Source organism: Toxorhynchites rutilus, chromosome 2 (assembly GCF_029784135.1).
Source record: "Toxorhynchites rutilus septentrionalis strain SRP chromosome 2, ASM2978413v1, whole genome shotgun sequence".
NCBI classification, from domain to species: Eukaryota; Metazoa; Arthropoda; class Insecta; order Diptera; family Culicidae; genus Toxorhynchites; species Toxorhynchites rutilus.
The window spans coordinates 25,809,691-25,835,279 of NC_073745.1; the positions used below are offsets into that span (position 1 = coordinate 25,809,691).

At 37.2% G+C, this 25,589-nt stretch overlaps 2 protein-coding genes across 4 annotated transcripts in view; both read right to left on the minus strand.

The window, feature by feature from the left end:
* Window positions 1–25,589, minus strand: part of LOC129771684 (calbindin-32) — a 242,733-nt gene that overhangs the window by 22,491 nt on the left and 194,653 nt on the right. For 2 of the 3 annotated variants that reach the window (XM_055775596.1, XM_055775594.1), the window contains exon 11: window positions 16,055–16,075. The exons of the other annotated variant lie outside the window; for it this stretch is intronic. In XM_055775596.1, the coding sequence (XP_055631571.1) occupies window positions 16,055–16,075 (21 nt within the window). The remainder of the gene's footprint in view (window positions 1–16,054; window positions 16,076–25,589) is intronic. 3 annotated transcript variants of the gene reach the window in all.
* LOC129771685 (uncharacterized) lies at window positions 4,069–6,386 on the minus strand. The gene is made up of 3 exons (XM_055775598.1): window positions 5,802–6,386; window positions 5,557–5,740; window positions 4,069–5,497 (listed from the first exon to the last, which is right to left on the minus strand). Coding segments are annotated over exons 1-3 (636 nt in total). The 5' UTR covers window positions 5,804–6,386; the 3' UTR covers window positions 4,069–5,047.

Sequence of the window (25,589 nt, forward strand, 5' to 3'; positions counted from 1 at the left end):
CCTAAAGTTGAGTCAAATGGGATGCAGAGTGCAACATGCGTTTCGTTCAAATAATTCGTATCGAAATCGGATTCAGGAACATGAATGACTGGTTTCGCTAAAGTATTTGACAAAATTCAACTCTTTTTGGCAATCAAGACTTAGGACCCTTAGAATTTCTGATTTGAACTACCGCTTGGCTTTGGTCGTATCTTAGCAATCGTGATGGATTCACCGCGATCGCAAGTATTTCAGGTCACGTCAGGAGTGTCTCAAGAATCTCTTATTGTTATCGTTTTCATCGATCCAGGTCTCCAGGCGGAAGTGTAAGAGACTTTTATTTAAAGATGTTTTCAAGGTTTTTCGACTTTAATAGTTAATTGTTCATAATTCCATGATCCATGATGCCGGGCGAAATAGATTGCTGCAAACACTCGTACTACTTCGTGCCAATAATGGTTATACCAATATTCGCATATTCATGTTCTAAATAACTTTTGAATGCTTTTCTGAATACTTCATGATCGATTTGAATACAACAAAAAAAAAACAATCTAAACTTTTGAACTACAGAACCGATTCAGATGATCAACACATCTAATTGAAGCCAATTATTTGTGTTTGGTTTTTTTTAAAATAACAGAGTAATTTCGGTATAACGTACATTTCACTTTCAAAATTGTACGTTGTATCGTATTGTACGTTATATCGAAACATAATAAAGAACTCAGACACGTAGCTTATATTACTTTATTGTGTTGCTGTTAGAGTAAGGTGATTGAATAAATTCAACTTGAAGACGAAGCCACCCTTCCTTATGATGTTTCCCTTCATACTGTTGATTCATTTAGAATTCGGAATCATAAAGCCCGTTGGTTTGATATAATAATAAAAGATAATTTATAGTTCTTTCAAAAAATAAATATTCAAAAAATTATTCCTATACACTTTGAAAATGTGTCCGTTATATCGAGGGTACGTCAAAACGAGGGAACGTTATATCGAAGTTCCCCTGTACATGGTTTCGGATCTAAGGGCGCTATAGTTTTTTTAAATATTTTTTCTTGAAGGCTGAAGAGGTTTTACATAACATATCCCAAAATCAGAGAGGCGTTTTTCCGTTTTTGAGTTATGCACCCCTGTTCTGCATTCCGTCGGATTTGCATTTCGTTCGAAACTGCGATCTCAAACGAGTTATAATTTTGCTTTCCCTATTTCGAACGTATTGCTCATTTAGATCGAATTATTTCAAACTGTTCGAAAGAAATTCGAACAGTTCGCGTTGACGACTCACCGATGCTGCCACCTGCAATCAATTGCTCTGTTTGTGGGATTGCTGTGAACTATTTAAATTACTATGGCAAAAGACTGTTTTCAATTCAAAAGTGGTCAGTGAAAACTGTTACCATATGTGTTTTAAATGCTTACAATATGCATTGCCATTCCTTTACATCTATTTCATATACAATATAATCGAAATGAAAAGAAAAGTTTATATTAGTATTAGGAACCATCATAAATCGCTATTTATGCAAAATTTTATTCCACTAGTTCGTAGAGAACTTGTCAAACTATAGTGTAAAATACATTTTTAATACAGCCAACTCAATTTTCTTTCATAATTTCTGTTTCGATAATTTATATTCATTACGAATGCATCATTTTGTTCAGCATAAAAATGGTCACCTTACGCAACTATCCTATATGTTTTGACATAATTAGCATTGGAGAAGATTACCCTTTCGTTTGATACTTACTTTTATTATTTGTATCACCAAAATCATACAAAACTGCACGATACAAAAGTATCGATTTTCATATATGTTTTCCTCACAAATACCAAACGTCAAAACTCAATGTCGTCGAATGGCCAAATAAGCAAAATAAACCTAAAAGACAGTTGTGCCGGGTGCTGAAATTTAAATTTATTTGAATTGTTCTTCGGTGTGAATAGAAAATAAGTGAGAAAATAAATTAGCCAAATGGATTCCGCCTTATTGTCGGTATTGGCAGTGTATGAAGAAATCGGAATACTTCGTTATAATCGACGGAATCTGCGCACATCCGGTAATTTAATGGAGCTTTCAGACGATGCGTAAGTAAAATTTATTTGTCTCTGAATTTCTTAGATTTTTTATTATAGATTTTCCTCTACTATGTAGATTCATTAAAAGCTTTCGTTTGAATAAAGAGGCATTCCGATACGTTTTGAGGGAAATTGAACACGATTTTTCCAACACAAAGAAAACTGGCATTCATGTTAATGAAAAGCTGGCGGCGTGTTTGAGATTTTTCGCTGAGGGAAACTACCAGCTTGGAGCGGGAAAAGATTTCCATATTGCGATGGCACAGTCCACTTTTTCTAAGGTGTTATCTGAAATGCTGAACATACTGGAGCGAAGATTATGTTCTAAGTGGATATCATTGGAAATGTCGGAAAATGAACAGCGACGTGCCAAGCTTTATTTCTATGAGAAATCTGGAATTCCAGGAATAATCATGTGTGTTGATGGAACACATATAAAAAGACGGGTGGGTAATGTCGGGGACATAACCGGAGTGACGTAGGACTATACAAAGGGGACAGCTTTTGTTAAATATATATTTTAAATATATTGTTTTATTTTCTTCTTCTACGTGAATACCTACCTATCTACATGAAAAATAGATTAGTTTACTGTTTACTCTTTATGAATATGTTGATGGTTCTGAAAAGAACCTTTGGTGTTGTGTTTTTGTTATCACTCGATATTCTCATCTTGTTCGGTTAAACATTCCTGTTTAGCTGTTGCGTTTACCACTCGCCACAGCTTTCACAGTTGGAAAATTTCTTCCCATCCAGCTTGTGACATATTGTTCAGTAAATTACATTTAATGCGACGTGCCGGAGAAACACTTTGCCACTCACTGAAACTAATTGTTGTCTTGATGAGCGCCGAACCGAAGCTGCTCTGTTCTTGATGTGGGTTTTCTGATTGTCGTGAGCAGCTTTGCAAGCCAACTCGAGCACTCCGACGGCCGAAACTCTATAATCGCTGTTCGGTATACTGGTGCTCCGGCACCAATCCGTTCGGCCTAGTTACCCTTGCGGAGCAATCAGTGAATGCGACCAACAGGGAACTGGAGACCTGCACGGTTCGAGTGAGACTTTGCCTTTCCCTTAACTTGTCCTCCTTTGTTACGTCCACGATGCCAAGCCGTACAATCACACGGGTTTACGGTTTGAAAGAAAATAAGATATTTTTTTGGGGTTCGCGTGTTTTATACTCTAGCGGTACACACTCACAGGATAGAGACAAATCGGCAGACTCAGCCAGAGGGGCGAGTCCAATGAGACGAACGAATGAGCGTTAAAAGGGATTCGTGGGGGATTCACATACAGGCTAAAAAGGGTCCTTTTCAGGATCACAAAATTATCTTCAATCTAAAGCGTTTATTGTTTTGTTGTCACTCGATATCCCCATCTTGTTCGGCTAAACCTTCCTGTTTAGCGATCACTTCGGCAGCCGAAATTAACGGCGGCTAGGTGGACTGGTGCACTGGTAATAACGCGCTCGGTCTAGCTACCCTTGCGGAGCAATTGGCGAATACACCTACGGGAAACTACAGTCCAAAATGGTTCGAGCGGAATTTTGCCTTTCCCTTCACTTTTCCTCCTTTGCCATATCCAGACATGGCTGCTTGTGTTAGTTTGTTGATGTGTTATGATGCGAACCGATGTGGTGTACGGTTTGAATGAGAATGATCGTTACGGCAGCGGAGCGGGGATTTTTAAGCTGACTGGCTGGCTCGAGAATTACGCATGTGTGAGACTGCGACCAATGTTTCGTTCATTTTTTTTCTTTTTCCTTTCCAATCGTGCTTCATTCTATTTCGCTGCTGCTCTGGTTGCCCGTTTTGGTCGGTACGATTTGAGGAGCACAAAATGGACCAATCAAAAATGGGCACATAGTGCATTTGGACAATGCTTGATATTTCACAATTATTCAATTATTTATCTCAAGAAAAATGAAATGTTATTCGTTATGATAGATGCGTAGATATATTTCCTATCAATTGATGCAAAAACCTTTGCGATCTATTGAGAAATGCTCGAGTTATAAGCGTTCCAAATCTTGCATTTTTTCCTACTTGTTCAGTGCCTAGATTTCCATTTCACCCCCTATATCTTCCGGTTAGACGTAGTCCTACGTCAAAATAAAATAAAATTAGGGGAATCAGAATCGAAATTTATTTTATAATCGAAAGAGGTTCTACAGTCTGAACGTTCTCATTGTAAGTACAGCATGCATTAAATTAAAAAAATTGTATTTAATTTTTTTTTTGGCATTATAGGTTTGTGACGATCAGCAGAGGATCCGTTTCGTTGATCCTAGCTTTCACGGATCTAATCACGATGCCCATATATGGCGAATAAGCCCTGTACGAACGTATTTCGAGCAGATGCATCGAAGCGGCGGAACACAAACCAAAATACTGGGTAAACAAAATTGTTTAAATTTCCTAGATGTGCATGATAAAATTGTTTCCCACAGGTGATGCAGGCTGCCCATCGGAATCATGGCTGGTAACGCCATTCAGAGCTCCGGAAGAAGGCAGTTTGGAAAGCGATTTCAACCAGAGGCATGCTTTAGGTCGAGGCATATTCGAACGAACAATCGGTGTTCTTAAAAATCGTTTTAGATGTTTACTTGGAGCGCGACAACTACATTATACTCCTACAAAATGTGCTCAAATTGTGAATGTGTGCTGTGCACTTCATAATACATGTTTGGAATACGGATGCTCTCAGTAGGGGGCATATTTTGATGAGTCATATCAATAAATTTTTATTCTCTCCAATACTAGCAACTATCATCTATTTTTACTTTTTGTATGCGATAAATAAAATAATACGATTTGGTGATCTAATGTCTAAATCTTGTGTTTATTTTTATAATGCAATATTTGAATGTTCGGAAAAATGTTCTATTTGCATTTCTAATATTCATTTTTTAACCTCCAGCGATTTTTTCCATTTCGCGGTTATGTCGATTTTGTTCTTTCAACATTTCTTTGAGACCAGTATCTATTGAGTTGATTGCTTTGGCGAATTGGCGTTGGTAATGTACCATATATTATCATTGAGGTTTTTGTTTGAGGTACCCAACAGCGATTCCATTTCCGAGTGAAATTTCTGTTGTTGTTCAATTTGTATTTGAACTAAATTGAGGGCAGATAGCCTAGGTCTCTTTGGTTGGGAGCATTGAGGAATAGCCGTATCATTCGCATCGTCGGACTCGTCAATTGAATCGCAACTTACATCTGCATTAACCTCGTTGTTTTTTCCCTTAGGTGTTCCTTGTGAAGAACAACCTGGTATTCCTTCTACGGTTTCCAACAGTCCAGTTAGCTGAACCGCTTGCTCCTCTAGCTCAGACAAATGTATCGTTCTGTTGGGTCCTCCTCCAGTTGCCCTTTGCTCTCTTTTGTTGTGAGAGAGTTTGCGCTTCAACGCTGATTTATAATCCGCCCACACCTGCCGGACATTAAAAGTGAAATACATATGTATTATTTCGGAATAGTTTCAGTAAATACCTTTTTCCATCCAGACCCGTCACGGATGGGTGGTCCCAAACTGTTTAATTCAGCAGCACAATCGTTCCAAAATGGTCCGGAGTTACCACGTATAAATCCTTTTGCGATGTCGGGGTTCTTCTCCAAAAGCTGCACCAGCCGCTCAAACTGTTTCTTTGTTGTTGTAATGTTTTTGGTTTTATCCCTGTGAATAGAAATTTGATTAAAAAATCAATTAAAAGCAACCGATGTAAAACTTTACTTACATTTTTTTAGCAATCCGCAGTAAAAAAATATCGGGAGAAATTCGACTGCAAACCACCACTCGAACGAAATAAAGAAAGGGTTTGACATTCGAGTAGCGTCGAACGAAAGATGTTATACAATTCAAACGGAATACAGAATGAAATTTTTCAAGTCGTTCGAAATATTTCGAATCGTTCGGAATACAGGATCGGGGTGATGAACTTTCAAATATAACAGATGGTCAACAAATGTATTATCTTTTTTTTGCATTTTTCAAAGTTAACATTATTTTAGTCTTCGTTCAATATTCTTATGCTACAAAATGCGCTCAAATTGATTTATAGCGATTGTAACATGGTTACATTATCAATACTCACTAGGATTTCTAATCCTAGACAATAACATGAAACTTCGATGATTGCTTTTGTATCCAATAAATTAATGTGATTGAATTCAGATACTACCTCTTTGACGGACTATAAGGAACTCTATATCGATATACATTTTGAATTCTATGGTTTCTAACTGTACACATGGCAGGTTCGGAATAAAATTAGTTCATTTTTTTAAAGACAAGTTAATTGGATTTAATTTGTTGTGTTGATGTAGTTCAGTAGTTCGAAATTAATTTTTCAAATGGCTTTCATTGACTGTAAAAAGATCGACAATCAGTCCACTGATGTAAAGATGTTATGATTTTTTTTGACGTAGAACTTAGTAGAACGTAGACTTCAAAATCGATGTATCTGTGGAAATCCGCTTTGCAAATATACATGCAATTTGGGGGTATTTTTGTTCACACCGAGCTGTTTTTTCCTAACACGGACTTCAAAATCAACGTGTCTGGGGGAATCCGCTTTGTCAAAACATGCAAGTCGGGGGTACTTTTTGGTGTTGAGTACTTTTGTACTCACTTGTCGTTGTGCAGACCGGAATATGTTTCCCTAAAACGTACTTTTAAACTGAGAAGTCTGGGAAAATCGTCATTTCAGATACTAGAGGTGAATGAACTTTCTCGGTTCGAGAACTACGTAAACATGAGATGAGCAATAATTTCAGAGGAAAATGTAAAAATACAATGATCGTTAGACAATTCTTCCGTTCACATATTTTGGTAGTTCTAGGCATCATATCAAACGTGAAAGGACGTTCATCAAATTTCTTTGTAACGAAGAACAAATTTCGATGCATTTCAAAATAATATTCGAAGTGGTAAATAAGTGGATTGCATAATGTAATTGCGTAGTTCTACGTCGAAAATATGCGGTCGTGTCCTAGATACAACCCTTTACAATTTTTTAAATAAGTCATTTTATCGAAATCAACACATTTTTTTTATATATTATGATATGTTATGTAAACAAGTATTTACGTTACAAAAATTTACAAAATACCCGACAAAATCCGAAAAAAAGAAGGTTTGGGCTAGAGTCAGGCGTGTCTAAAATTTTTCGAAAACAAATAAACATACAAGGTTTGAGCACAATTTGAGCATAGATCTTTTTTTTTTTAATAGTGTATCGGATTTATAATGTTATACGCAAATACAATATACTAAGAAATCTATATTCTAAAGAATGTAGTGTAGTATTATCCTAAAAAAAGTTGTCATCACAATTATTTTGAAATAATTCAAATCTTTCGTATAATGTGATTCTATGTTATTGATCATAGAATCAATGTGACTTATACTAAAGGTGGACTATATAATATTTTTTTTAGCTATTCTATGTATATTTTTACCCCACCAAAAAGAAGTTTAACAACTCAACCAAATATTTTATCAATTAACACTAGATTGCACAAGCAAGTCATTTTGACTGCTTTTCAATTTCAATTAGGAAAGCTGTTATGTATATAATCGCACATTTTCTTAGAATGTTGTGACTTTTTACACAACATGCGGTTTATTGATAAATGTAGTTATCTCCCCCCCTCCTTCATTTCCGGGGATATATATGTTTTATACCTACATAGCCCAAAATCAGTCATTTTGACTGCTTGAAGAATTTCAAATAATAAAATGACTTTTATTACTGAATTCAGTAAATTTCGTATATGGCCATTTTCGACATTGTATTGGAAGGCAGTTTTAATTTTTTTTGATTACCGTCACATGATAACATACAAGTAAATGATAAATTGTTACTTTGGGCGTATTAATAAGTTGCAGTCTCTCAGAAATCTAGAGTAGTGTTTGTTATTCGAATTTTTGTGCAGTAATACTTGTTTAAACAAGTTGTTTATTTTATTTCTTTTGAGGCCTAAATGCAGGAGGTAAATGTTAAATAAAGAAAAGTGCTTCCGTGTACTGTAGAATCAGATGCAATAAATTCTGAACTATCGTGTGGAGATGAGGCAGATTGTATTCAAAGTGACACATTTGACACTGAAGATAACGATGAGGAGTCGATCACCAATGATTATGGGAGATGGTCTTACCTAGTTGATAGTAGATAACAATATTATCAAGCAAAAAAAAACGCACAAATGTAGAGTGCTGAATTTTGAGGAATGATTGAACAACATAATTATCTGAAATGTGTGCATTTATTGGAATTTTAAATGCTTGTGGAGCTTTCAGAATACTGAGAATAGTCCAGCTTGCTATCAACCAGGGCAAAATATTACAGTTGACGAGCAATTATTTTCGACAAATGCAGATTTTTACAGTAAAGTGCAGATGCAGATTTTTACAGTATATGTCTAATAAACTCAATAAACTTGGCATACAATTGGAAAGAATGTTCTGAATGGTTTTTCTTATTTGGGGAAATATCATCCATGCTTCTCAGTGAACACGTTGTTCTGAAACTAGTCAAGCCATTTACAAGATGTTCAAGAAATATCACGACCAATTTTCCCTAGCATGTTACTCGCGACAAAATTATCGACAAAAAAAAAACAATTCTGGTTGGAACCATTAGAGGAAACAAAAGGAAATCATCCAAAAAAGCTTATCAAACGGAAGATAACATGCCTCGTTTTTCAACACTGTTATGTAAATCAGAGAATTGTGTTCTCACAGTATATAAAAGCTGACTAAATAAAAGAGTAGCTGTTCTTGATTCTAAGCATGAATATGTGAAAATTTATTGAAGTCATGAAAAGCACATGAAAAGATTTCCACCTTCATTTTCGAAAAAAATACATAAATAGTCCAAAAATGATTTTTTTAAGTAAAATAATTTATTTATTGTTCATATTCACTAATAACTTGCCATGTAACTGTAAATGATATAAAAAATATTGAAAATTAATTTAAAATAAATTTCTTTACACATCAGATATTCTTTCACAAAGCAGTCATTTTGATTGCTTTTGGGCAATATAGATATATACTATGTTACGGTCTTTCTAGTGTTAATTGTGACCGTTTAAGAGCTCACTCGTGGTTTTCCAGGATTTTTTACGCACAAAAATCTGTAAAAAATAGAGCAGATTATTCGCTCAGTGCCTATATAACGAAAATAATACTGTAATTTGCCATTTTGTTCCTCGTTTTCATCGGAAAAAACAATGCATATGCATATTATGATTCCGTATCACCGTATTCTCTTGTTACGACAGCTTAACAGTCAAAATTTAGAAAATCGACTGCAAAATAAAATATCAACATCCCTTCATAACATCAACAAACATGAACTCGAAAGTTACCATTACAGTTAGAGAAGAAGAGACGTTCCTTTATGCCAGGTGAACAGTGGCATACGAAATTCAAAGCTCTGCCGTATAGAGGCAGTAAAAAGCTGTTGCTTTCAAGCCCCAGATAAAAAATAAACAAACACAACACTAAAATACTATTATCAAGAGACAGCACACAGGCTTAGCGAAGGGAGCGACGATAAGGTATCCGCTTTCGTTTCCATGATACCAAATATTAGAAATGCCGATCATGTCCCGCTGCAGTTCAATCCAAGTGTATAGGCGCCAGGTGAGAGTGTCGCACTCTTAACCACTCTGTATGTTAGAATTGTGCATCAACTGTCAGAGAATGAAGTGGAGGCCCATTGCGACTTTATTTTTATGCTGACGCCCCACTATCGGTATCTGCGAATCTCCGCCATCATCATCATCTTGCTCCATTGCTGGGTTAAGGGCAGAGACGAATACAAATGTTGCTTTGTTATCTGGGATCTCGGGGGCCAAACCGTGCACTGCGGAAAAGCGCTGGCTTAGCAGAAAATCGCCACATCAGCATCACCGCAGCGGCAGCATCGCATGATATCATCTTTCCTTTGGCTCCTTGATCATCAGATTGGAAGCGCCTTCATGTGAAAAGTCTGTTGGAAGTTTTACTGCAGATACACACACACACACACACACACACACATATTTTGTCATGTTTCGGTGTTTTTAGGATTCTCCGCATCCGGTGTATGCTGTGTAGCGCATACCTTTGAACCGGATAAGGGATTTGAGAGCAGCTAAAGTGTAATAATTTGCTATCATCGTTTGATCCCACTTAATGGTTAGCTCTCCTGTCTGGTTGGATGCAGGATGAATCCGATTATACCTTATCTCGTTACATGAAAGATTGTCTTCTACAGCGTCTGGTGTATAGAGCATGTGCGTGGTGATGGGTTCTTGTGGTAGTAACCGTTTTGAAGAGCATCTATGCATTTATCATGTGCGCATAACAGATGAATGCACCGCAAGAGCTCGCTTGACTTGCATTAAATGATACTGTCATTGGTACCAATTAAAGCGCAGAGTTCAAATCAATTCCGAAAAAGTGATAACACGAGATCCACCAACGTAACTTCATTGAATTTTGCTGCAGTCGATGAATTGCTCAACCGCTCCGATATCTCGATTCATACGACTGAATAAAGTGTGTGTCACATCAAATAGCATCACGGAAAAAACGCTGTAGAAATTTAATTTTTAGGAATTATATCTTCAGCTTTCGCTTATAATCAGATAAGAGTGTATAGATCACGTTGGCCATGCTTCACTGTCAATTTTTCGTAAATTTGGAAAAATGTCGTCGAACGAAAAAGAGCGTCGTGAATTAATCCTGCGCACTCATTTCGAGAATCCGGAGTTGTCACATCGGGACATCGGTAAGATGCTGGTAATCGTCCAATCCACGGTCAGCAGAGTACTAAAACGATACTTCGAGAACCTAACCATCGACCGGAGGGTGATGAAAGGCAAAAATGGATGCTCCGTCAGTGAAAAAGATCACAAGCGCGTAGTTAAGCAGTTTAGACGTGATCCGAGAAGTTCGGTCCGGGATGTCGCCAATAAGCTAAATTTGCCAAGTTCATTCGTCCAGCGGACCAAGCAGCGGGAGGGCCTGCGTACATACAAGGTTCAGAAGGCTCCTAACCGCGACGAAAGGCAAAACATGGTGGGGAAGACGCGAGCCCGGAAGCTGTACACCGAAATGCTGACGAAGCCGCATTGCCTGGTAATGGACGACGAAACCTACGTCAAAGCGGACTTTCGTCAGCTGCCGGGCCTGTTGTTCTTCTCCGCAGAGGACAAATTCAGCGTTCCGGAGGAGATTCGCAAGCAGAAACTATCCAAGTTTGCCAAAAAGTACATGGTGTGGTAAGCGATCTGCTCTTGCGGAAAGCGGAGCGCCCCCTTCGTGATGACCGGCACGGCAAACGGGCAGGTTTACCTTAAGGAGTGCCTACAGAAGCGCTTACTACCACTGTTGAAGCAGCACGAGGGCCCGACCATCTTCTGGCCGGATCTCGCTTCGTGCCACTATTCAAAGGACGTGTTGGAGTGGTACGAAGCCAACGGGGTCACCTTCGTGCCAAAGGAAATGAACCCGCCCAACGCGCCGGAGCTTCGCCCAATAGAGAAATATTGGGCGATTATGAAGCAGGCCCTCCGGAAGAACCCAAAAGTTGTCAAATCGGAGGCGGACTTCAAGAGAAAATGGATTTCTGTTCAAAAAACTACAACCTGACGTTGTACAGAACCTTATGGAAGGGGTAAAGAGGAAGGTGCGAGCATACGGGCTTGGGCTCGAAGTATGAATAAAAAGAAAATGCCAAAAGTTGTTTAATAGTTTTTATTTTACTTCTAAGATTTTCAAAAGGATCGGTCTACTGGGCGAATTTCTACAGCGTTTTTTCCGTGATGCAATTTGATGTGACACACCCTTTATATCAGTCGTTATCGGGTCGTGTTTCATTGGTTACAATGGAAACGCATTCGCGGAATAAGTCCCCACGTTCATGTTCGATACGCTGCGGCCCGATGTGTACGAGGAATGGACCACTGATTCGATGAACATTCTCGATAGAGTGGTGGGGGCTCCATTCGGGAGCGCGCGTTCCCAACCCAGAGTGGCAAATCAATTGCCACTTTTCCATTCGGTGAATGTCAATTGAGACCAGCCCCGATACGGATCCCAGGCTCAGTCAGACACACCACAGCCACAGCCACAGCCACGCCATCTGATTGCACTGATTTATGATGTGACGAAGGGAAACTTGGGTCTCGCTGGTTCTCGATTCGGTTGCAAATTTGAATATGTTTCCACGATGCGTGAAGTGATGATAGGGATCGGTGAAGCGCTTGACTGGCATTCGATCGTTGTCATTTGCATGCAAATTTAGCTGTGTATGTGTAGACTATGAACTAACTTCCGTTGCGTATCGTCTGAGGGGGGAATTATGCAAAGAATGTATGCCGAGACTATTTCACGGAGCGCTGGAAATGTATGAAAATTATTACCAGCTTATAATACGTTGAAATTCCTGAGCACATAACGGTCATTTTGGATGCTTGAATGTGGAAAATTGATGATTTCAATTTCACGTCGAATAAATCCAATGGAAATTTTACTTGATTTTGCCAAATCAGAAAACAAGTCACGTTGTTATGAAATAAAGTTAACGTTAATAACTATTTTCACTGTGAACGAATTCTCATGATTTGCATACCAATCGAATCGGGAAATCTCTAAGATTTGTTTGATATGCTATACATTACAATTCGCTAATCTCTAAACGGTTCAAATTCATGAAAACTGGAAGAACTTCCTTTTTCCCATACATTTGTTCCGTCGATTTGTGTGCCAACCCTACCCGTATTTCGAATGCTTATAACTCGAACATTTCTTAACAGATCGGAAAGATGTTTGCATCAATTGATAGGAAATATTTCTACATGTCTATCACATTTAATAAAATGTTATTTTTCATGAGATGAACAATTGAATAACTGTAAAATGTCAAGCGTTACCTAAACGCCCTAACTGCCAAGTTTTGATTGGCCCGATTTACGGTTTCCCCAACACAGACTTCAAAATGGATGTACCTGTGGAAATCCGCTCTGCAAATATACATGCATGTTGTGGATATTTTTGTTCCCACCGAGCTGTGTTTCCCTAACACGGACTTCCAAATCAATCAAGTGCAGAAACCGGAAACCTGTGGGAATCTGCTTTGTCAAAACATGCAAGTCGGGGGTATTTTTTCCCACTAAGCTGTGTTTCCCTAACACGGACTTCAAAATTAATGTGCCTGGGGGAATCCGCTTTGCAAATACATGCAGGTCAGAGGTTGTTGGTGTTGAGTGATTTTGTACTCGCTTGCCGTTGTGCAGACCAAAATATGTTTCCATAAAACGTACTTTTGAACTGAACTTTCGCGAGAACTACGTAAACATGAGATGTGCAATAATTTCAGAGGAAAATGTAAAATACAATGATCGTTCGACAATTCTTCCGTTCACATATTTTGGTAGTCCTAGGCATCATATCAAACGTAAAAGGCCGTTCATCAATCGTTTGTAACGAAGAACATAATCTATTACAAAAATTTCGATGCATTCTATAATAATATTCGAAGTGGTAAACAAGTGGATTGCATAATGTAATTGTGTAGTTATACGTCGAAAATATGCGATCGTTTCCTAGATACAACCCCTTGCAATTTTTTTTGTATTTTTTTTTTTGACGTAGGATTACTTCTTTCGGGAATATATTGGGGTACAAATTGAAAATCGAAAATCGAGTACATCGTGAAAATTGTTCAATTTCAAACGCTTATTGCTCAGTCACTTCATGATGGATTGATGAATCTGTTGCGTCAATCGATTTCGGCACTCCATAACATTTTTTTATATTGAAGGAAATAATATATTTCATGAAACTAACTATCGAACAATTGAAGAATCTCAATCCCTATCCTAACGGAAATACCCACTTCTGATTGGTCGAAATTGACGACACATGCGGCGGGTCCCTAACAGAGACACCAAAACCAAGCTGCCTGGGGGAAATCGACATTGCAAATACATAAAAGTAGGGGGAACTTATGTTTCTACCGAAATGTGTTCCCTAACAGAAACATCTAAACCAAGGTGCCCGGGGGAAATCGTCATTGCAAATATATGAAAGTCGGGGGCATTTTTAGATTGCAAGTAACGATTAATTCTAGCAAATAAAATTAAAATTTGGAACTTCAATGTTGGTTGCTTCGTGAAATTATTGTGTATTGTGAAAAATTTAGCAAAAATGTAAAATTGTATTGGTAGCATTTGTGTTAAAAATGACTTGATATATGAAACGATTTATTTCAATTTTCATAAATGAAAACCAGGGTGTGTTCCCGTTCGAGAACAGGTCGTTTGGTTTAAGTTGTCTATTTTGTTGTGTTCATCTTCACCCAATGGAAGTTTATACAGCGAGAAAAATTGGGAAAGTGAAGAAATATTAGAAAAAGTGATTGCTCTACATATAGTATTAGGTGTTAATTTTTTAAAATTTAAAATTAAAATTCGCATTGGGTTGAATAAACACTCAGAAAGTAAAAATTATAAAACAAAATTATCTTTTCCATTTCAAATATGTTTTCTCTATATTGAAGTAACATGTTTTCACTGATGAGAAAGATTGATGGTTGGGTTCGGTATTGGTAATTATCTTATATTACATTGGTGAGTTTTTTTTCTCTTTATTTCATCCATACATAACACAGGAGGCATCTCGTCTAGGATCAACCAAACAAAACGGCCCTTTTCAGGAGACCACCAAATCATTATCAAAGAGTTAAACGATGTAATTCTTCAAACATATCCAAAATCAACAGATAGCCTAACGGAATCCTACGTCAACTGTGCGATCGTTTCTCGTACACAACCCTCCTGTGACTTTTTCTTCTTGAAAAGGCAATAAAACGTCTGTATTTTATTTTATCAATATTATTCCATGATAGAAATGATACGTTTTTTAGTTGAACTTTACATTAGTATTTGTTACCACAAAAAAAAAACGCTAGAAATTTATTCCCACATCTCAAAGCCCGCGGCGCTTGAATTGTTTGTTTGAATCTTCGACCTTTTATTTTTTTCTGAAAAAAAATTTTGTTGCTCACTGAAATAAATTCTGAAGGCTAAATTAACTACATTGATTTTCAATAAGAATTTTGGAAAAATAAGAAATAAAAAAGATTTAGGACAAATATTTTCTCCGCAATTTTTTTTATTCATCATTCTGTACCCGTTGGCAGTGGTCAGTTGCGTAGAGTGATCGAGTTAATTAATTCATCGCCTCTCACATGACAAATCAATCGATGATTCAATTTATCCTCATCATAACTACTAGGTATAATCAGACAACATTGGCATGCAATTAACACATCAAATAGACACCGTTGAAACAGTAAACATCCAATTAACAGATACACACATATTTATTCAATGAGATTCATTCGGATAACTTCACGGAGTTTAGTTTGCGCCTTAATGTTTCGTGATTGCTGTCTATGTGTGTATGTGTGTCTTGTATGTTCTTCGGTGGGTACCCCACCCTCATAATAAATTCCTCCAAGAATACATTCTACCCTAAGAAACACCAACCAAAGGCAGCGACTTTTTTCTTAATTTTCAAGAGTTGCAAGCACGCAACGGTGAATGAACCACGAAAGGCTCACTAGTAAAAAAAAATAAAAACAACCGTACAAATATGAAAACTACTTTACGGATCAAAAGATAAGAAAAAAAACGTTAAGAGGAAACATGTTCTGCGCCTCAACAAACTAACCCAACGGAAGGATGAGAGGAAATCAAAACAATTATGGAAAACTTATACGGGGAACAAAAGCTCTCTGAATGGTAAGAGAAATTAAAAAAACGGGGTGGGAAACGCAGAACCGCAACGGAAACAGCCAAACTACGCGGTTATAACAAACGGAACTAACGGCCACAACAGAACGAGAACGAGAGAATAGGTAGGTATGCTGGAGAAGGAACGAAAGATGCACTGCTATTGCCACCTGTGGACAAGCAGTTAAATACTCACTTCTTCGTCTATTCTGCCCTCCTGCGCGCGATTGTTTTCGATTACGATTGTTGTTGTTGTTAGTTTATTTTTTTATGTTATTTGAGAAATAATGGTTCGTTCCGGTCGATGGTTGAAGCAAACGATGGTGTTGAAGAGTTTTTTTTTGTAGTTTTTATTGTATTTTGTGAGGTAGTTTCGGTTTGGTTTCCGGGATTGCAAGCGTAGGTTTTGTGTAGTCGCAATTTAAGGGTGCATTTCAAAGGGGATTTTAAGCATAGATAGAGAAGCGAATTTGATAAGTTAGGTGACATTTCTTAAACTAGGTATTATGGCTATTCATGTGATTGAAATATATAAATCGATTTAATATTATATACAGTGAGTTTTAAAGGATTTCAGTTATATTCCATTCGATTTAGTTCCTTTTTACGAGACAAAAGCACATCCCAGTGAGAATACAAAATATAGTGCACCGAGTGAATCTGTCAGATGTGACAGCTGACTCAGTACGAGAGTGATGGACAGTGGTTGAAAAGTTGAAAAGAGACAGCACACTTTCAAGCAGATGAGAAGAGACACAGTCTGGTGCACATCAAGAGCGTGTTCTTTGAAGGTGACGAAAAGCGGTGCCAGCTATTCCTTCACCTTTAAAGCTGACAGTGAAAGAGGGCGGAGGGAAGTGTGACAGAGCATGAAAAAAAGTGCCGGAAAGCAAGTCGAAAGAGTACTGTTTAAAGTTGCTCTGATGCAAGCTACAAGAACGGAAAAGTAGAAAAAATAACACCCGACCCGAAGTCCGGGAAGTGCTGGATAGTCGTAGTAAAGATAAAAAAGCCGGAGCTTTTTTCATTAAACATATTTCAGAGAAACCGCTTGGCTCGAGGAAGCCAAAAGGTTCCCCGATACCCGGATCGCCAACTACATCCCGATGCTGGTAGTCGAGGGAGCTGTGAGAAAGCTTTAGCCATTTATTTTATGAGTCCTGCTACAAATTGTTTATGGAGACTGTGTCGTTCCGTAAGAGAAGATGGAAATTGAATTTATTATGAGCATTATTTTAGTGGCAGTGAGTGAGGAGAAGAAAATTCCGAGGGAAGCAATAAAAATAACTAGCGGTGGACGAGTTGGAATTTACTGCTGATGGTTCTGATGCTGACGTTTTACCTTTGGGGGTTTTCGTTTCCGTTGATGAACTCACATCAGGTATGTCGACTTATCATATCTGTAATGCTGCCTCACAGGTTTCAAGGGGGTTAAAGAGTGTTGATGCAAGCTTAACTGCGAGAAAACCAATTTCTTGTAGTTTCAAGGATTGCTGGATTTTGACAAGTTCAATCGAAAGATGAACAACAGTTTGAATTTTCAAGACAAAACAAAATCACTAAATTGTGATCGCTTTAAATTGCGAAAAAGCTTATTGTGAGGCGGTTTCAAACATTCTGACTTTATTGGTTAGACAGAATATGTTATATTGATTTTCGCATATTGTATTGAGTCATCGAGTCATGCGAGATAAGTTTATCGTTTTATCATTTATTTCTTACTGTCGTTCAATCATAAAATAGACACTCTTTTGCTATTCATTTATCCATTGAATTTGATCTATCCGTTATAAAGATCATTCTTCCACAGTCATGTCAAGTACAAATTATCACTCTCGAATAACATGATGAAAAGTGTATGTTTAGTGTTTCAAACATGAATTGTATCATCGTTGTTTGTTTTAACCTTGCCTAACCTGTTCGGGAAGTTGTTTTTTACATTTCATGTTTTGGATCCAGTATTCAGATTTAAATCAAGTATTCAGATTCTGAATTTCAGGTCCATATTAAACATTTCAAACTCTAAATTATAGAATTCATATTTCAGTCGCCAGTCTACAGATTATTTTATTTCATATTTAAGATCCTGATTATAGGAATCAAATTGAAGATTTTGGGATACGAATTTCGCGTTACGGCCACGAATTCCAGGTATGAATCGCGGATTTAGAAATAGTACAGAGTTTTGACTTGCACTTGCGATTCTGATTAGAAATTCTAGATTCAGATTTTTCATCAAATCTTCAAATTGGATTTAATAATTGGATTTGGATTTAAATTCTGGCTTCAGACTTCGGATCAAGAATCCAGATATTAAAATTATCCTTTAGATTATGATTCGGTTTGAAAAATATAAGTGCATGTTCAATTCTTAGATATTACATTTTAGTTTCAGATCTTGACTTCGGATTCGGGCATCACATTTTGGATTCAAACTTCGGATAACAGATTCTAGACTAGTTTAAACTTTAGATTGTACATTGAAATCCTTACTTCGATATCGAGTGCCGGATTCAATTCTGGATTCCAAGTGTTGAAATCTCTGATCCAAATGTTAGATTTTAAACTTCAAAATACAGATATGTTTTTTTTTCAGATTCAGACGTGGATTTGCTTCAAATATTCAAATATTTAATTCCGGATTCAAATCGAGATTTTAGTTTCTAAACTTTAGATCCTGATCCTAGACTTTCGATTCGCACTCAAATGTGGTTCTTAAATCCATATTATATATTTATTTTTTTTTTCCTTTTAAAATTCCAGGGTTAGCATAGCTTTTCTACCTCTATTGAATAAAAAAAACATAAAAGGAAATGTAATGATGTTCGTCAGTAGTGCACTAAACGGAACACCACGGAACTTATTACCTTAATCAAGAATAAGATTTCCGATTCGGAACCAGGATTTCATATTTCAGAAATTAAATTCCAACTGACTCATTCCAATTTTGATGACATTCCACTCCAGATTACTCCCACAGATTCTAGATTCGAGATTTCAGATTATGATTATAGATTCAAGTTGATGTAGATATCAGTTTGAAATTCCCATATTCATTCTGGAAAATTTCATTCATTCATTCATAGGAAAATAAAAAATTAGAATGTTTCAATTTATTTCTTCGCAATACATTCCGAAATCCTTTGTTATTCCTCGTCATTTTGAGGATTCAGAATAGATAAAAGGTAAAAATGGATACTGGATACTTTTAATAATATTCTACCACCAGAAAACCATCGTATTTCGATTGAAACATTTTTGAAAATTAAGAAATCGTAGAATCCAATGGGAACAACCTAGTGGAAGGATTCGCCCTCACAGATTTAATAGTTCCACGTTTAGCTTCCGACATCAGATTCAATCGGATCCCGACAAATCCTGCAAAGAGGACCTTAACCAAGATCAATGATTTTGGTCTGTCCAGGCGAAAGTATGATCTGGGTCAGGGGTACCAAATGTACTGCATCACGACAGTAATCTCATGACTGTCGCCACCATTGTCCCGTGACAGTCACGCGATTGAATTTTTACTACAGTCACACAGTGGAAATGTTAAGCGACATTTATTGTTACTGTCGTGTACTGTACACGAATACATTCCCATGTGAGAGTATTTTGGTCTTTCGTCTGCGACAGACCCGTTTGCTCATTAGTGATGTTTTTGTAGATTCTGAATGCAATAGTTATACGTTGCTACCGTCGTTGATGACTTTTTTCCCTCGTGCTGATGATGTCGGGTGTCTTAGTATGTATTTTTCCACTACAACGTCATTTTATTTCATTTCATTTTCGCAAACTAAAGAGATTAATCTGCTGTGCAGCGAAGAAATAATAACAATTAATAACTGGCGAATTCTGCAGCATATTCCGATATGGGAAAATTTAATTTGTCGATGACGCGGCTATTCTATGTAGAGAAGTTTTCGGGGGAAATAGTGTGAGCAACAGAAGAGAATCTGTTGAAAGAGGTGCGTGGTGAAGTGTCGTGGGTGGAAGTCGTGTGAATGAAAGTTACGCGGATGCAACTGTAGGGCCAGATTAGAATGCGGCTGGGGGAAGTGTTGCGCACTTAGCAATGTAGGTTTGGACATGAAGGAGATTTTATTTTATTTATGAATAAAATATGTTTAGCGCGTAATCTGAATATTTTCAACAAAATTTTAGTATTATTATCATTATTACTAACTGACCCGGCAAACGTTATGCTGCCATTTAGATAATTTTTAGCGAATATATTCGTTGTTATATGAAAAACAACAAGTGTATTGCAAGTGTATTTCATATTCATATCGATATACTGAATTTGAAATACAGCCACCTTACTGCCCTCATTCACGGACTTGCAAATGTATTTAATGCTTTTCACGGAACTACAGAACTGCAGAACATTAATATATATGTTGTTCATGCAAGATTTTATTACTCTGTTACATAGAACACATGTTTGATACGGTAGAGTGTGGCTAGGATGCATAGCTCGATTGAACTTGAGTCGTCGAACGGATTACAGAATGCAAAATTGCGATCCGTTCGGGTAATTCTAACTCGATTGTATTTCAGAATACGACGTTATACTTTTACCTGGTGAATTAGGTTTGCCTGGTTGATTCTTGCTTTGAAATATATGATTCATTGACATTCAAAACTATAATTATATCATGATCTGAAGAATTTTCCACATATAGAGATATTTTGATTTGAACATTCAGCTATTTTTGAAAGTGTGAAGTTAATAAAAAAACATTACCTTTTTTTATGTACAAATTTATTTCCATGAAATCTTCTACGTGCGAAAATTTTCGTTATACTTGTTTCATTTGCGATTTTTTCGGGAATCTGTTTAATGGGGGAATCAACTCTGGTAAATCGAAAAAAGGGTTTTATGCAATGTTGTACCGGAAGGATTCTTCGATATTTCATTTCGTTGAAAATCTGCAGTAAAAACTATGGGGTCATCTCAAGAGTAACATGGCTGTACGAATCTTTAAGCGCATTTTTTCAGCTGGTGGTACGTTTATCTCAGAATCTAGTGGACCAATTTAGCAGAAGTTTTTTTTCAGCATGCAAAAATGAATTCTGACTTACGAAAAGGACCTATCTGCTTTGATCGATTATCATCATTGATAACTTCTCTGATAACCACGGCCTTACGATTTTTGTTGAATTTTTTTTTATTATTCAAATGGCCGACATTTTGGCAATTTTCATAATGTTCAAAAACCGCTACGTAACAATTCAGATAATAAGATTTGTACATGCTAAAAAAATCAGCCATATCGGTCCACTGGATTATGAGAAAAACATACAACTAGCAAGAAAATGTTTTAAAGATTTTAAAAAAAATATCTTTCAAATGAAAGCAACATAATTGGCTCACGTAGCGTACTTTTTAGTGTAGAGGCAGTTTAGTTCTATAACTCTGTCATTGTTAAAATTCGAACATATGCGTAGGAGGGTTTTTTTTCCATGAAATATGATCATCTATCACCTCCTGAGAGATTCTGGGAAAATATATTAAATTCTTCTTTTACATTCAATAATCAAAAATTATATGCATGAAAAACAAATTTAAAAAAACATTTTTTGACTCGATTATATACAGGATTCTATTATATACAGTGAAAAGAAATCGGAGACTGTATATAATCGAGTTCGCGCTGCATTAGTTTCCAACTTGGAGGATAAATCTAAACACTCCCAACACTGAGTATTTCCGACGTCACCAATATATTATCGAAGAAACTCTCGCCTAGAATTATTAAGCTGTGCGTGTTTTTCTCATATGAATTGTTGGTCATTTGTGTATCTGGATTCAGGCATCCCAACAGTAAAGCATTCTTATTACAGTCGATATGAAATTAACTCGGCTTCCTATGTGTGCACGCAACTAGTGATCACAGCCATATATCCGATACACATCTCAAAGCGTACTGGTGAAGAAGCACAAACGCATAAGATACAGGCTAGCATTACGATCGCCAGAAAAATGTCATGACCAAGGCGCGTAGAAGTATATCCTAAGGTGGGCCAACTTGCTAAAACCACTCTTCAGCCATCTTGGAAATCTACTGTGTTTTGTTTGTAAACAAAACACAATACGCTTGTGCCGGAGCTCGCTCGTGATCAGTCTGTCTCTTTCACGCTTCAAGGAAATAATTCCCCTTCTGCTTTCTTCCGTACTGTTTTCATATACCGCTCCCCTAACCAACTTAGTGACGAAACGGCCTCACCTAGTACCATAGACCCGTCTTGGTCATGACATTCTTCTGCTGACAGTCACGTGTGACAGTAACCCGGGTAAACCGATGAGATTCATTGCTTCGTCAGCGACTGTTACGGCGACAGAGCGAACCGAATAGCAGACACGAAAAAATCGGAAACGAACAGTCTCCCCGGCTCACTACGGTCGGGCACGACAAATTAGATGAATTCGACGAAACACCGACTGTTGCTGTATAGTATTACTTTATGCATTCATGCTCTGTCGCTTGTATACGAGTGTAGCGCGCTCACAGAGACTGTCGATTCAATTTCATACCGACCGTTATGAAAATGCAGTACTTTTGGGATGCCTGATCTGGGTTCGTTCACTTTTTTAAAATGTTTTAGTTCAACGCACCTGTGTCAAATCAGGTATTGAAATGTTTCCAAACATATAAATAACATTGTTTTTTCATGATTTATAGTAGTTTGATAGGGTATTTTCACGGATTTACATGTTTAAATATTTATAAAGTCCTCCTTCTATTAAAGGGTGTGTCACATCAAATTGCATCACGGAAAAAACGCTGTAGAAATTTAATTTTTAGGAATTATATCTTCAGCTTTCGCTTATAATCAGATAAGAGTGTATAGATCACGTTGGCCATGCTTCACTGTCAATTTTTCGTAAATTTGGAAAAATGTCGTCGAACGAAAAAGAGCGTCGTGAATTAATCCTGTGCACTCATTTCAAGAATCCGGAGTTGTCACATCGGGACATCGGTAAGATGCTGGGAATCGTCCAATCCACGGTCAGCAGAGTACTAAAACGATACTTCGAGAACCTAACCATCGACCGGAAGGTGAAGAACGGCAAAAATGGATGCTCCGTCAGTGAAAAAGATCACAAGCGCGTAGTTAAGCAGTTTAGACGTGATTCGAGAAGTTCGGTCCGGGATGTCGCCAATAAGCAGAATTTGTCAAGTTCATTCGTCCAGCGGACCAAGCAGCGGGAGGGCCTGCGTACATACAAGGTTCAGAAGGCTCCTAACCGCGACGAAAGGCAAAACATGGTGGGGAAGACGCGAGCCCGGAAGCTGTACACCGAAATGCTGACGAAGCCGCATTGCCTGGTAATGGACGACGAAACCTACGTCAAAGCGGACTTTCGTCAGCTGCCGGGCCTGTTGTTCTTCTCCGCAGAGGACAAATTCAGCGTTCCGGAGGAGATTCGCAAGCAGAAACTATCCAAGTTTGCCAAAAAGTACATGGTGTGGCAAGCGATCTGCTCTTGCGGAAAGCGGAGCGCCCCCTTCGTGATGACCGGCACGGCAAACGGGCAGGTTTACCTTAAGGAGTGCCTACAGAAGCGCTTACTACCACTATTGAAGCAGCACGAGGGCCCGACCATCTTCTGGCCGGATCTTGCTTCGTGCCACTATTCAAAGGACGTGTTGGAGTGGTACGAAGCCAACGGGGTCACCTTCGTGCCAAAGGAAATGAACCCGCCCAACGCGCCGGAGCTTCGCCCAATAGAGAAATATTGGGCGATTATGAAGCAGGCCCTCCGGAAGAACCCAAAAGTTGTCAAATCGGAGGCGGACTTCAAGAGAAAATGGATTTCTGTTCAAAAAAAACTACAACCTGACGTTGTACAGAACCTTATGGACGGGGTAAAGAGGAAGGTGCGAGCATACGGGCTTGGGCTCGAAGTATGAATAAAAAGAAAATGCCAAAAGTTGTTTAATAGTTTTTATTTTACTGTCTAAAATTTTCAAAAGGATCGGTCTACTGGGCGAATTTCTACAGCGTTTTTTCCGTGATGCAATTTGATGTGACACTCCCTTTAGTGTCAACGCCCCTAATTTGAGTTCATTTTTAATCAATCACCAGATGATTATTTGGTATGTATTCAGACCTTTACTGGATTATAACATTTACAAATATTGTAAACATCATGCTTGCACACCATTTGTGTCAGATTTATGGGGTAAATGATCTTGGTTTGTCCGATTTAGGGTGTTTTGACACAACTAGTAAATGCAAACCGATTTTTCTTCATGAAAATCACATATAATCAATACGAGTTTGGGTTTGTTGAGAAGCCCCAAGTCTCTAGCTGCTAATGCTAACATAAGGCGTTGAAATTATTCAAATTTTTATATTATTTAACGATTTCCCTCAAAGAGAAATTATGATCATGGTTTGTCCAAAAAATGATCATGGTTTGTCCGGTTTTAGAAATCACCATTTTTTAATGAAAAAAAAAAAATCGAATTTTCTAGTAGATGTTGCATCTCTTATTGCTTGAGTTCACTGTCATCATATTGAGCCATTCATAATTTAGGCTTTCTTCAGAATATTGCCTTTTCTTGGGCATTTTGAAAGTGTTCACCTCAACACACTCAACACAGAGAAACTTTATTTCTGCTATGCGCGAATGACACCTTAGACAAACTACAGCGCGCCAAGCGGTTGCCATAGAAATCATGTGGACAAAACTACATTAGTGATTCGGACAACTCATGATCAGAATTGATGTCATGAAATACGAGTTTTCCACAGCAATTGAGAATTTTTTGGCTCAAGTGTAACTTTTGAAAGCGCGTAACCTTTGCCAATCTATATCTCAAAAACTATGAGTCGTACCGGAATAGTGTTTTTGAAAGAGTTATATAGTATTGATGTTGAGATGTAAAAAAAAATTACTATTTTTTTTTATTTACAAAAATAAACTATATTTTGCAATATCTAATATATATATATATATATATATATTTTTTTTTTTTTTATTATTTTTTTCATATAAAACAGAAATCATGTAGAAAATTTAAAAAATTAGTCCAAGATGGTAGAACTATTTCTGACAAAACTTTGAATTTTTATGCATTTTCGAAACTTCGAATTTTTGTATGTTTGCAATCATTTTTAGCCACAAATTATGAATCGTGATGTGATGTGAAATAAAAAAGCTCTTAATCAATCTCCTTCTAAATGCAGCCGTTTTCGAGATATTTGAAAAAACATTTGTAAATTATTGTCTTATTTATTTATTTATTTATTTCCAATTTGTTTATTTTTTTATTTATTTTTTATTTTAAAAGTCAGCCCAAGATGGCCCTTTTAATATGTTTGTCGTGTTATACCGTCATGTTGATGATATTTTATGAATTCAGCCATTCTATGTCAGACCGATATAGTGGTTCTCAGATTTTCGTCGGAAGTGGAAATTTTGTTCTTTGTCGCAAACCATTAGTCCCGTATGTTTTTATTTTTTTTGTCATTGTTACCATTTTCATTTTAGGGTGGTCCGAAAAATCAAATTTTTTCACTTTTTTCAAAAAATGACTTTTTCCAAAAATTCATAACTTTTGAACTACTGAGCCGATGGAATGATCGACATATCAAATTAAAGCCAATTAGCTGATCTTCTTTGAAAAAATACCAGAGTTGCACAAAATTTTAATTTTGGTTTCGACATTAATGATTGTATTTGTTTTTTATAGTTTTTATGGTCTCGGGTCCAAAGG

Bases quoted from the DNA above. Each gene is read 5' to 3' on its own strand.
- LOC129771685 (XM_055775598.1), bottom strand. The intron at 5,498-5,556 runs GTATTTACTGAA...AATGTCCGGCAG, and splicing joins ACGGGTCTGGATGGAAAAAG to GTGTGGGCGGATTATAAATC.